Here is a 14,440-nt window from a genome sequence, read left to right on the forward strand (position 1 = left end):
TTATTGCTGAACCTTTCTCTCCGCAGGTGAAACTCAGTTTCCTGCCTTCTTTCAAATCCTTTCATCCGCACCTTCTGGGAACAGTGAATGGCGTTGAAACAACGGGAAGGCAGTGAGAGAAGCTGCGAGACTTTTCTCACAGCGAGAATATACAGCACAGCTGTAACACGTGAGCGCTGGAACTATTTCTCCTGCCTCATCACTCCCTCTGCCGGGGCCTCATTACTCGAAGTCTGGCAGCCAGCCCACCCACCTCGATTTTGCCGGTTTTGGCGGCCAGTTTGAGGGGCGTGAGTCCCTTCCTGTTCTTCACGTTCTCCAGATTCAGCCGGGGCCTGATCTTCACTCCCATCCTCAGCAGGTGGTCGTACATTTTGGTGACGAACCTTGTGTTCTCCCTGGTGTTGTCGGAGATGGACACCAGCGTGTGGAGCACGTTGTTCCCCCTGGAATCGGCGGCGTTGATGTCCGCTGGGCTGTGTGGGTTTTCCAGCAGGTACGTCACTATGTCCAGCTGGTTGGTGCTGGCCGCCAGCGAAAGAGGGAGCTCCCCTGTCGGAGGAAGAGGTGGGTCACAAAGTTGCTGACGACAACTACAACTTGCATTTATACAGCGCATTTATCGTAGTAAACCGTCCCGAGGCGCTTCACAGAAGCCATTTTGCAAACAAATTTGGCACCGAGCCGCATAAGGAGATATTAGGACAGGTGACCAAAAGCTCGGTCAAAGGGGTAGGTTTTAAGGAGCATCTTACAGGAGCAGAGAGAGGTGGCGAGGCGGAGAGGTTTAGGGAGGGAATTCCGGAGCTTATGGTCTAGGCAGCTGAAGGCACGGCCGCCAATGGCGGAGCGATTAAAATCGGGGATGCGCAAGAGGCCAGAATTGGAGGGGCGCAGAGATCTCGGAGGGTTGTAGGGCTGGAGGAGGTTACAGAGATAGGGAGGGGCTAGGCCACGGAGGGATTTGAACACAAGGATCAGAATTTTAAACCCGAGGCGTTCCCGGAATGGGAGCCAATGTAGGTCAGTGAGCACAGGGGTGACAAAACTCATAGAAACAGGAGGAGGCCATTCAGCCCCTCGAGCCTATTCTGCCATTCAGTTAGATCATAGCCGATTTGTATCTTAACTCCATTTACCCGTCTTGGTTTTCTAACACTTAACACCCTTACCAAACAAAAATCTATCAATCTCAGTTTTGAAATTTTCAATTGACCCCCAGCCTCAATAGCATTTTTGGGGGAGAGAGTTCCAGATTTCCACTCCCCTTTGTGTGAAGAAGTGCTTCCTGACATCACCCCTGAACGGCCTGGCTCTAATTTTAAGGTTCTGCCCCATTGTTCTGAACTCTCCCACCGGAGGAAATAGTTTCTCTCTATCTACCCTATCAAATCCTTTAATCATTTTAAACACCTCAATTCGATCACCCCTTAATCTTCTAAACTCAAGGGAATACAAGCCTAGTCCATGCAACCTGTCCTCATAATTTAACCCTTTTATCCCCAGTATCAACTCATCAAGACCTTTACAATTGTCTCCCTGAAGTAAGCAGCATGGTACAGTCAAAGGGCCCACACACTGATCATTTTCACACATTCTTCATATTTATCCAGGAGGACAACGAGAGCAGCCCCTGTCTGCCTATTTTTCCTCCTTCACTTTTGTGTAATTGTCAAGTTCAAACACTCCCAGGACAGGTACAGCACGGGTTAGATACAGAGTAAAGCTCCATCTACACTGTCCCATCAAACACTCCCAGGGCAGGTACAGCACGGGTTAGATACAGAGTAAAGCTCCCCCTACACTGTCCCATCAAACACTCCCAGGGCAGGTACAGCACGGGTTAGATACAGAGTAAAGCTCCCTCTACACTGTCCCATCAAACACTCCCAGGGCAGGTACAGCATGGGTTAGATACAGAGTAAAGCTCCCTCTACACTGTCCCATCAAACACTCCCAGGGCAGGTACAGCACGGGTTAGATACAGAGTAAAGCTCCCTCTACACTGTCCCATCAAACACTCCCAGGGCAGGTACAGCATGGGTTAGATACAGAGTAAAGCTCCCTCTACACTGTCCCGTTAAACACTCCCAGGGCAGGTACAGCATGGGTTAGATACAGATTAAAGCTCCCTCTACACTGTCCCATCAAACACTCCCAGGGCAGGTACAGGGTTAGATACAGAGTAAAGCTCCCTCTACACTGTCCCATCAAACAATCCCAGGGCAGGTACAGCATGGGTTAGATACAGAGTAAAGCTCCCCCTACACTGTCCCATCAAACACTCCCAGGGCAGGTACAGCACGGGTTAGATACAGAGTAAAGCTCCCTCTACACTGTCCCATCAAACACTCCCAGGGCAGGTACAGCATGGGTTAGATACAGAGTAAAGCTCCCTCTACACTGTCCCATCAAACACTCCCAGGGCAGGTACAGCACGGGTTAGATACAGAGTAAAGCTCCCTCTACACTGTCCCATCAAACACTCCCAGGGCAGGTACAGCATGGGTTAGATACAGAGTAAAGCTCCCTCTACACTGTCCCGTTAAACACTCCCAGGGCAGGTACAGGATGGGTTAGATACAGAGTAAAGCTCATACGACTCTGCCCCAATGACTATGCCATTCCAGGGAGGCGTTTCTTCCCATTTCCCACAATATCCATCCAGTGACCTCTGTGAGTGAGATTGTCAGTTAATGTGGAATTGGAGGCAGTTTTGTGCTATGGGCTATGCTGAGACTCTCCAAAACCAGCAGACGGAGAATAATTTCATTCCATCAGCTTGGGCGAGAGTCCCAGTGATTAGAGGCCCGTGTCTAGCCCATTGCATCATCCAGTACCCACCCTCCCTCGATAAGAAAACATCTGGTTTCCAATCAATGGCCACCCTAAACATAGCTGTTGGGAAATTGTGCTTGCCAATTCATCTTCAACATTGCACAAATTGGCTGCTGCATTTCCTACATTACAACAGTGACTACACTGCAAAAAAGTACTTCATTGGCTGTAATGCACTTTGGGACATCCTGAGGTCGTGAAAGGCGCTATATAAATAAGAATATAAGAACATAAGAAATAGGAGCAGGAGTAGGCCAATCGGCCCCTCGAGCCTGCTCCGCCATTCAATAAGATCATGGCTGATCTGATCCTAACCTCAAATCTAAATTCATGACCAATTTCCTGCCCGCTCCCCGTAACCCCTAATTCCCTTTACTTCTAGGAAACTGTCTATTTCTGTTTTAAATTTATTCAATGATGTAGCTTCCACAGCTTCCTGGGGCAGCAAATTCCACAGACCTACCACCCTCTGAGTGAAAAAGTCTTCCCTCATCTCAGTTTTGAAGGAGCAGCCCCTTATTCTAAGATTATGCCCCCTAGTTCTAGTTTCACCCATCCTTGGGAACATCCTCACAGCATCCACCCGATCAAGCCCCTTCACAATCTTATATGTTTCAATAAGATCGCCTCTCATTCTTCTGAATTCCAATGAGTAGAGTCCCAATCTACTCAACCTCTCCTCATATGTCCGCCCCCTCATCCCCGGGATTAACCGAGTGAACCTTCTTTGTACTGCCTCGAGAGCAAGTATGTCTTTTCTTAAGTATGGAGACCAAAACTGTATGCAGTATTCCAGGTGCGGTCTCACCAATACCTTATATAACTGCAGCAATACCTCCCTGTTTTTATATTCTTTCCCCCTAGCAATAAAAGCCAACATTCCGTTGGCCTTCTTGATCACCTGCTGCACCTGCATACTAACTTTTTGATTTTCTTGCACTAGGACCCCCAGATCCCTTTGTACTGCAGTACTTTCCAGTCTCTTGCCATCAAGATAATAACTTGCTCTCTGATTTTTCCTGCAAAAAGTGCATAACCTCACATTTTCCAATATTGTATTGCATCTGCCAAATCTCCGCCCACTCACCCAGCCTGTCTTCTTCTTCTACTTCCTCTATAGTGTCGGGCAGAGTGTCGATAAACCAACGAAAGACAAAATAAAGCCATCAGTATTTCTTCATACCTTTCCAAATATTTTTAGAAGTGTGATTGGGTTCTCATGCAGTAAAGTACTAGAGGATATTGCCCCAGGGACCCACTGAAGATAAATCACGTTCAGTGTATGACCTAACCTCACAGCACAAGACTCTGAGTAATGCAGTTCCGTGTTAATTGCTTAACTCATGCTGCATATCACTTGGGAAAATGTTCTTTACACAGTTTAAAGTGGCCTTGAGTCTTGTACATAGGAACAGGAGGAGGCCATTTAGCCCTTCGAGCCTGTTCCGCCATTCAATTAGATCATGGCTGATCTGTATCTTAACTCCATTACCCGCCTTGGTTCCATAACCCTTAATCCCCTTACCCAACAAAAATCTATCCATTTCAGTTTTGAAATTTTCAACTGACCCCCAGCCTCAACAGCTTTTTGGGGGAGAGAGTTCCAGATTTCCACTCCCCTTTGTGTGAAGAAGTGCTTCCTGACATCACCCTGAATGGCCTGGCTCTAATTTTAAGGTCATGCCCCCTTGTTCAGGACTCCCCCACCAGAGGAAATAGTTTCTCTCTATCTACCCTATCAATTCCTTTAACCATCTTAAACACCTCAATTAGATCATCCCTTAATCTTCTATACTCAAGAAAATACAAGCCTAGTCTATGCAATCTGTCCTCATAATTTAACCCTTTTAGCCCCTGTGTCATTCTGGTGAATCTGCACTGCACCCCCTCCAAGGCCAATATATCCTTCCTGAGGTGCGGTGCCCAGAACTGAACCCAGTCTCCAGGTGGGGTCTGACCACAGCTTTATATAAACTGTCACATAACTCCCTCCCCATTGTATTCCAGCCCCCTTGAGATAAAGGCCAACATTCCATTAGCCTTTTAAATTATTTTTTGTACCTGTCCACTAGATTTTAGTGATTTCTGTACTTGGACCCCATAATCTCTCTGCTCCTCCACAGATCCGAGCTTCTCACCATTTAGAAAACACCCTGATCTATCTTTCTTAGGTCCAAAGTGGATGACCTCACACTTTCCGACATTGAACTACATCTGCCACAGTTTTGTCCACTCACTGAATCTACCAATGTCCCTTTGCAACTTTCTGCTCCCATCTACACTATTTACTGTGGCACCTAACTTAGTGTCATCAGCAAACTTAGATATACGGCTCTCTATTCCTTCATCCAAGTCATTTATAAATATAGTGAAAAGCTGAGGCCCCAGTACAGATCCCTGGGGAACATCACTAGTCACATCCTGCCAATTTGAGTACATAACCATTATCCCTGTTCTCACTCACCTACCTCCGAACCAATTCCCTATCCAAGGTTTGGATGTAAGTAAGAAAGGTTCTCTGAACTATGCTGCTTGGGTCCAAAGTGAGGGAATACAGCCACTCCACATCATCAACCGCTCCCACAGCTGCTGAAGCTCAGATCAGCCAAGTCTCCCACGTACAGAGAGATCTGTACTACCTCCGTGTGTGAAGTCTGGGAAAAACATCTACCCTCTGCTGTCCTTCCGTTACACAACTTTATGGAACTTACTTTGCTGGGAGTGTGTGTGCGTGTGGCCAGCTTTGTAAATCGTCTGCACTTTGCCCAGTTATAGTTTGGCAGTTTTTTTTTTGCTTCACGTAATTCGATCATTTCTTCCCTCGTTGCTACTCGTTGAAACACGCTGTGTTTCTTACCAAAGTAAAATCCGGTTTGGCCTTCCTTGTGGCTGAAGAATATCCCGTTGGCCTTGGCGTGAACATCAGCACCGTTCCGAACCAGGAGATCCACGAAATGCATGCACCGGCGTTCGATGGCAATGTGCAGTGCAGTCTGACCTGGGGTAGGATTTGCATTGGATGAGTCGTTAGGCTGATGGAGGACAGCCCCAAGCAGGTCACGCACTAAAACAGCAACTTTCAAACACGTCTGTATGGGGCGGGGGGGGGGGGGGGGGGTTACCTTGCAGGTACTGACAAAATCTTTGTTCCCCTATGTAAATATTGACAAACCTCCCAGGGATTCCCTGCAAATATTGAAACACATCCCCAGGGATTCCCTGCAAATACTAACACATCCCCCCAGGGATTCCCTGCAAATACTAACACATCGCCAGGGATTCCCTGCAAATTCTAACACATCGCCAGGGATTCCTTGCAAATACTAACACATCCCCAGGGATTCCCTGCAAATACTAACCATCTCCCCAGGGATTCCCTGCAAATACTAACACATCCCCAGGGATTCCCTGCAAATACTAACACATCCCCCCAGGGATTCCCTGCAAATACTAACACATCGCCAGGGATTCCCTGCAAATTCTAACACATCCCCAGGGATTCCCTGCAAATTCTAACACATCCCCAGGGATTCCCTGCAAATACTAACACATCGCCAGGGATTCCTTGCAAATACTAACACATCCCCAGGGATTCCCTGCAAATACTAACACATCCCCACAGATTCCCTGCAAATACTAACACATCCCCCCAGGGATTCCCTGCAAATACTAACACATCGCCAGGGATTCCCTGCAAATTCTAACACATCCCCAGGGATTCCCTGCAAATTCTAACACATCCCCAGGGATTCCCTGCAAATACTAACACATCGCCAGGGATTCCTTGCAAATACTAACACATCCCCAGGGATTCCCTGCAAATACTAACCATCCCCCCAGGGATTCCCTGCAAATACTAACACATCCCCCCAGGGATTCCCTGCAAATACTAACACATCCCCACGGATTCCTTGCAAATACTAACACATCCCTGGGTCACCCCTCAGCCTTCTCTTTTCTAGCCTGTTCAGTCTCTCAGCAGTGTCCAGGAGATTAATCTTTAGTTCCCGGAGACTCCAGGACAATCCTGGAGGGCTGGTGACCCCGTGTCTCCCTGTGAGTGCTTTTTACCCTTGTAGTAACTGTCGATGTAGGCCGTGTTGATGAGTTGCTTCAGGTTGTCCGTTTTCTCCGCGATTTCCAGCAGCACCTCGATGGTGTCGTTGCGGTGGTTAATCAGGTTTAACAGCGCCTTCAATAAAACGGTTTTCCCGGTCTCTGGGTCTGAAAGGCATAAACGCAAGAATGTAACGCGGTCCTGCAGCGAGAAGAGATCCATTTGGCCCAGCAGGACCATCCCATCCCATCCAGAGTCCACGCTGAAGCTCCTTCCTCTGCTACTTTAACATAGGAACACGAGGAGGCTGTTCAGCCCCTCGATCCTGTTCCACCACTCAATCAGATCGTGGCTGATCTGTATCTTAACTCCATCTGCCCACCTTGGTTCTGTAACCCTTAATACTCTTGCCTAATAAAAATCTTGTCAATCTCAGTTTTGAAATTTTCAATTGACCCCCAGCCTCAAAGCTTTTTTGGGGGAGAGAGTTCCAGATTCCCACTCCCCTTTGTGTGAAGAAGTGCTTCCTGACATCACCCCTGAACGGCCTGGCTCTAATTTTAAGGTCATGCCCTCCTCTTGGCCCACCACCAAGAGAGAGCTCGCCAATTCAGAGAAAGAAACTTGCGGGGACATGTGATCACGCCACAAGGGTCAGCGAGGGTCCTCAAAGGGACAAGACTCCCCCACCCGGAAGACAAAATGGTGTCATTGCTTTAAACAGGTGAATGTTGTGGGTCTGGAGCTTTGAAAAGGGCTCTTTTTAATCTCACTGGTGGATAGTTCCTAAATCAGAATAAGATCTGTTTATATATGAAACATAAGAAATAGGAGCAGGAGTAGGCCAATCGGCCCCTCGAGCCTGCTCCGCTAACTTGTGCTTCCAAACTCAATGGGTGGTGTCTGGAGGGAGGAGTTTGGTGTATCATGGTAGAGAGACAGTTGAGTCAGGTATGAATTATTTCGGCTGTTAACATCTCAATGGCACCTGCAGTTTCACCTGTGGCTTAATGGGTAGCACACTCGCCCCTGAGTCAGATGGTCACAGCTTCAAGCCCCACTCCAGAGACTTGAGTACGTGATCGCGGCTGGCACTCCAGTGCAGTACTGAGGGAGTGCAGCGCTGTCGGAGGTGCCGTCCTTTGGATGAGACATTAAACCAAGGCCCCGTCTGCCCTCTCAGGTGGATGTAAAAGATCCCACGGCCACTATTTCGAAGAAGAGCAGGGGGGAGTTCTCCCCGGTGTCCTGGGGCCAACATTTATCCCTCAACCAACATCACTAAAACAGATTATCTGGTCATTATCACAGTGCTGTTTGTGGGAGCTTGCTGTTCACAAATTGGCTGCTGTATTTCCTGACATTACAAACAGCGACTACATTTCAAGAGTACTTTGTTGGCTGTAAGGCACTTTGGGACGTCCTGAGGTTGTGAAAGGGTGTATATAAATGCAACTCTTTTTCCCTATATATCAACTACAGTGGTGACTTGTGAAAAGAGGAACCAAGTACCAGCCTGTTCCTCCCAAACCTCACCAGGATGTGATACTGATGTGGTAACAATCTGGCACGATCACGACAGCATTACAGAGTGGGGGTGGGAACTGAAGCAGTATCTTCGCACTCAATGGCACTATGGGCTGGACTCTTCTCCTCAAGACGGTGCTGTAATGAGGTGGCCCCCTTACCAACCCCATCCCGAGCCCCCTGCCCATCTCCCGGGGTCAGGGGTCATTTGATATGCAAGGCCAGCTCACGTTGGGACTCCCGCCATAGGAACAAGTGGAGGCCATTCAGCCCCTCGAGCCCGTTCCGCCATTCTATTAGATCGTGGCTGATCTGTATCTCAACTCCATTTAACCACCTTGGTTCCATAACCTTTGGGAAATGCCAGGCCAATAAAGGCAACTGGTCGAAGATGTGTAGGGCAGGAGTCCCAATTTTTGTGTTTTCATGGGCCAAACAGGTGCGTCCCAATGGAGACTCGGAGGCCATATATAAAATTTAAATCCATTGTCCCACTAATTTGCATACATCTCAAGTTGCTGATAGTCATCCAAAGGACGGCACCTCCGACAGCGCTGCACTCCCTCAGTACTGCACTGGAGTGCCAGCCGCGATCACGTACTCAAGTCTCTGGAGTGGGGCTTGAAGCTGTGACCATCTGACTCAGGGGCGAGTGTGCTACCCATTAAGCCACAGGTGAAACTGCAGGTGCCATTGAGATGTTAACAGCTGAAATAATTCATACCTGACTCAACTGTCTCTCTACCATGATACACCAAACTCCTCCCTCCAGACACCACCCATTGAGTTTGGAAGCACATCTCCTGCAGAATGCTTTGTGTTTCTCTCTACTGCAGTCATCATGGAGGTGGTGGGTTCAAATCCCACTCCAGAGACTTAAGCAGAAAATCTAGGCTGACACTCCCAGTGCAGTACTGAGGGAGTGCTGCAGTGTCAGGGGTGCTGTCTTTCAGATAGAGATGTTAAACTGAGGCCCTGTCTGCCCTCTCAGGTGGATGTAAGTGATCCCATGGCCACTATTTTGAAGAAGAACAGGGGAGTTCTCTCTGGTATCCTGGCCAGTATTTATCCCTTGACCAACATCATTAAAAACAGATGATATGATCATTTATTTCATTGCTGTTTGTGGGATCTTGCTGTGTGCAAATTGGTTGCCACGTTTCCTACATTACAAAAGTGACTACACTTCAAAACTACTTTATTGGCTGTAAAGCGTTTTGGAACATCCTGAGGTTGTGAAAGGCGCTCTATAAATGCAAGTTCTTTCTTTACTCACCATTTAGATTCACACTTGGGAAGAGGTACCAAACAACAACAACTACTTGCATTTATATAGCACCTTTAACGTCATAAAACATCCCAAGGCGTTACACAGGAGCGTAATCAAACAAAATTTGACACTGAGCCACATAAGGAGCTATTAGGACAGGTGAGGTAGGTTTTAAGGAGCGTCTTAAAGGAGGAGAGAGAGGTAGCGAGGCGGAGAGGTTTAGGGAGATTTAGGGAGGAATTTCCAGAGCTTAGCCTAGGCAGCTGAAGGCACGACTGCCACTGGTGAAAATCAGGGATGCGCAAGAGGCCAGAATTGGAGGAGCGCAGAGATCTTGAAGGGTTGTAGGGCTGGAGGAAGTTACAGAGATATGGAGGGGCGAGGCACTGGAGGGATTTGAAAACAAGGATGAGTATTCTAACATCGAGGCGTTGCCAGACTGGGAGCTAACCGGAGGTTGCTGGTACCCATGGAATTGTACCTTCAGAGCAGGAGGGAAGAAAACTGGAGGGGAGGGAAGAAACAGTACCTCTGAATTCCCAGTCAGTGAGACGTTTGTTGTTCTTGATGAGGTGCTGCAGTAATCCATCTAATTCGATCGCCTTGCCTTTGGACACTGCTTCAAACAGCCATTGGCGCTCGTAGACTTTGGGTGCTGAATTCCCATCACTGCTTATAATTGGACTCAAGAATTGCTTCCTGTGAATAACAAAAACTTTTTAATGAAACAAAAAAAGATCAAAACACCCAAGGACAAAGTAGGTCGCCATGTCTACTGACGGCCGTTTTACTTTGGCGAGCAGGTGAGTAGGAGTTCGCTTCTGACCTTCTAACACAACTTACCTTTCATCCAGAATCCAGCCTGGACTACAGCTAAAGTGAAAGTGTGACAGAGTCATAGGAAATTTACGGCACAGAAGGAGGCCATTCGGCCCATTGTGTCCGTGCTGGCTGAGAAACGAGCCACCCAGCCTGATTCCACTTTCCCGCATTTGGTCCGTAGCCCTGCAGGTTACGGCTCATCAGGTCCACATCCAGGTACTTATTAAATGAGTTGAGGGTTTCTGCCTCTACCACCCTCTCAGGCAGTGAGTTCCAGACCCCCCACCACCCTCTGGGTGAAAAAAAATTTCCTCATTTCCGCTCTAATCCTTCTACCAATCACTTTAAATCTATGCCCCCTGGTTATTGACCCCTCCGCTAAGGGAAATAGGTCCTTCCTATCCACTCTAGGCCCCTCATAATTTTGTAGACCTCAATCAAATCACCCCTCAGCCTCCTCTGTTCCAAGGAAAACAATCCCAGCCTATCCAATCTGTCATCGTAGCTAAAGACAGCTTGTCTGCTTTTCTTGGGAGTGGTGGGACATAGTTCTGAAACAGCCCCTTCTTCTCACTAGCTGTCGTAGCATTCCAGCATTTATTAGATCAAATAATTGTGTCGTTCTCCCACTCCCAACTTTCCCCTTAAAGTTCTTGAACATTCTTAAATCTGCAGCCACATTTGTTCTGGTTCCTTAATTAAGGAGCAAGGATAAGGTGGGATGTCTTATATTAGCAGAGCCATGCCCTGATGGGGAATCTTCCATCTCAACCCAAGTCAACCTGTGCCTGGTGTCTGAGAACGTAGTTGGAATAATCACGCAGTGGTTTCTGCTGGGCTCCGAATTGGGTGTCAGCCATGGCTCAGTGGGCAGCACTCTCGCCGCTGAGTCAGGAAGGAGTGCTGCACTGTCGGAGGTGCCGTCTTTCGGATGAGACGTTAAACTGAGGCCCCCGTCTGCCCTCTCACGTGGACGTAAAAGATCCCACGGCCACTATTTCAAAGAAGTGCCGGGGAGTTCTCCCCGGTGTCCTGGCCAATATTTGTTCCTCAATCAACAGCACTAAAAAAAAACAGATTATCTGGTCATTTATCTCATTGGTGCTGTGGGATCTTCCTGCGCGCAAATTGGCTTCCGCGTTTCCTGCATTACAAACAGTAATTACACTTCATTGGCTGTAAAGAGCTTTGGGGCGTCCTGAGGTCGTGAAAGGCGCTATATAAATGCAATTTCTTTCTTTCTGTGATAACTGTGGCTATACATTCCACACAGGATCTATGTAGAACTCCCTTATGGAATACATTGTGTGTGCTCAGTGTTGTGGAGCTGCTGGTACTTTGTTAATTAAAAAAACACTCTGTGTAAAGTCTACAGGTGTAATGTTTACCCAGAAGAATCTCGGCACTGCCTCTCAATGAGGTTTGCCCGTCTCCTTTGGGTAAATCTCACCAATACTCGATCAGGATTCACCCAAAGGCAGCAGTAGACTAACAGAATCATAAAAACAGACTAACTGGTCAATCGTCTGACTGCTGACTGCTCCTTGATTGATATAGAGAAGTTGAGAGGTGTAACAATGATTAACCCGTGGTCTGTGGCACTCGGCGTCTTCAGTTACTTTTAAAACTCACTGGTGATTCAGGCCTGTGCTTGAATCCATTGGTTAAACAGATATGTAATAAACTCTATCATTGTGTCCTGTCATAACTTTTCATACCTAAGGAAACAGCTCGATGAAACAGCCTATGAGTCAGATATATTAAAACTTTCAAAGTCGAGTAAGAAAATTCGAGTGTTTACATGGCACAATATGTTAAAAAAAACCCTTGAGAACTCCATACAGGACCAGTGTGTATAAACCCCTTGAGAACCCTATACAGGACCAGTGTGTATAAACCCCTTGAGAACCCTATACAGGACCAATGTGTATAAACCCCTTGAGAACCCTATACAGGACCAGTGTGTATAAACCCCTTGAGAACCCTATACAGGACCCAGTGTGTATAAACCCCTTGAGAACTCCATACAGGACCAGTGTGTATAAACCCCTTGAGAACCCTATACAGGACCAGTGTGTATAAACCCCTTGAAAACTCTATACAGGACCAATGTGTATAAACCCCTTGAGAACCCTATACAGCATCCAGTGTGTATAAACCCCTTGAGAACCCTATACAGCATCCAGTGTGTATAAACCCCTTGAGAAGCCTATACAGGACCAGTGTGTATAAACCCCTTGAGAACCCTATACAGGACACAGTGTGTATAAACCCCTTGAGAACCCTATACAGGACCAGTGTGTATAAACCCCTTGAGAACCCTATACAGCATCCAGTGTGTATAAACCCCTTGAGAACTCTATACTGGACCAGTGTGTATAAACCCCTTGAGAACCCTATACAGGACCCAGTGTGTATAAACCCCTTGAGAACTCTATACTGGACCAGTGTGTATAAACCCCTTGAGAACTCTATACAGGACCCAGTGTGTATAAACCCCTTGAGAACCCTATACTGGACCAGTGTGTATAAACCCCTTGAGAACCCTATACTGGACCAGTGTGTATAAACCCCTTGAGAACCCTATACAGCATCCAGTGTGTATAAACCCCTTGAGAACTCTATACAGCATCCAGTGTGTATAAACCCCTTGAGAACCCTATACTGGACCAGTGTGTATAAACCCCTTGAGAACTCTATACAGGACCAGTGTGTATAAACCCCTTGAGAACCCTATACTGGACCAGTGTGTATAAACCCCTTGAGAACCCTATACAGCATCCAGTGTGTATAAACCCCTTGAGAACCCTATACTGGACCAGTGTGTATAAACCCCTTGAGAACTCTATACTGGACCAGTGTGTATAAACCCCTTGAGAACTCTATACAGGACCAGTGTGTATAAACCCCTTGAGAACCCTATACTGGACCAGTGTGTATAAACCCCTTGAGAACTCTATACAGGACCCAGTGTGTATAAACCCCTTGAGAACCCTATACAGGACCCAGTGTGTATAAACCCCTTGAGAACCCTATACTGGACCAGTGTGTATAAACCCCTTGAGAACTCTATACAGGACCCAGTGTGTATAAACCCCTTGAGAGCCCTATACAGGACCCAGTGTGTATAAACCCCTTGAGAACTCTATACTGGACCAGTGTGTATAAACCCCTTGAGAACCCTATACTGGACCAGTGTGTATAAACCCCTTGAGAACTCTATACAGGACCCAGTGTGTATAAACCCCTTGAGAACTCTATACAGGACCAGTGTGTATAAACCCCTTGAGAACCCTATACAGGACCCAGTGTGTATAAACCCCTTGAGAACTCTATACTGGACCAGTGTGTATAAACCCCTTGAGAACCCTATACAGGACCCAGTGTGTATAAACCCCTTGAGAACTCTATACTGGACCAGTGTGTATAAACCCTGCCAGCTTTAATCACCTGGCTTTTTGTGTCCCCTAATCCCTGTGCTTATTGCACTGCCTTGTAACCTCTCTCTGCTCAGTCACCCATCCCGAGCTGCCTACTCACTTTACGTTTTCCTGGGCTGTCGGTGTACTTGGTTTCGGTGAAGTTTGATAATCTTTTGTGAAGAAGGAATCCATTGGTGCCTTGGTTTTCGAGACATCCCCTTCGCCCATTCCAAAGTGGTAGCGGTGAGCTGCCCTCTTCAAAATTTTGGGAGTAGAAGGCAATATGGCCTTGGGCCCACTGGATGTCCCCATAGCGTGGAAGGAATTTTCCAGCTCCTCATCCTCGGTGAACACATCATCCGTGTCCGGATTCAAACCCGTTTCATCGGTGACCTCAGACTGGTCGGCATCATCGCTGTTTAAACGCTTCATTCTAACAGAGCAGGCTTCGAAATCCACAGAGTCATTCAACGAGTGGAGAGTTGGGAAGAGGGCTCGTGGGAA

At 47.3% G+C, this 14,440-nt stretch overlaps 1 protein-coding gene across 1 annotated transcript in view; it reads right to left on the bottom strand.

Annotated features, from left to right (window-relative positions):
* LOC137345079 (transient receptor potential cation channel subfamily V member 1-like) overlaps positions 1–14,440 on the bottom strand; it is a 41,068-nt gene extending 26,628 nt beyond the window's left edge. The window contains exons 1-5 of the mRNA XM_068008519.1: positions 14,055–14,440; positions 10,222–10,391; positions 6,910–7,062; positions 5,696–5,836; positions 254–552 (exon numbers count right to left, since the gene is read on the bottom strand). Of these exons, the coding sequence (XP_067864620.1) occupies positions 254–552; positions 5,696–5,836; positions 6,910–7,062; positions 10,222–10,391; positions 14,055–14,368 (1,077 nt within the window). The 5' untranslated portion in view covers positions 14,369–14,440. The remainder of the gene's footprint in view (positions 1–253; positions 553–5,695; positions 5,837–6,909; positions 7,063–10,221; positions 10,392–14,054) is intronic.

The sequence above is a fragment of the Heptranchias perlo genome, chromosome 28 (assembly GCF_035084215.1).
Source record: "Heptranchias perlo isolate sHepPer1 chromosome 28, sHepPer1.hap1, whole genome shotgun sequence".
Classification (NCBI taxonomy): domain Eukaryota; kingdom Metazoa; phylum Chordata; class Chondrichthyes; order Hexanchiformes; family Hexanchidae; genus Heptranchias; species Heptranchias perlo.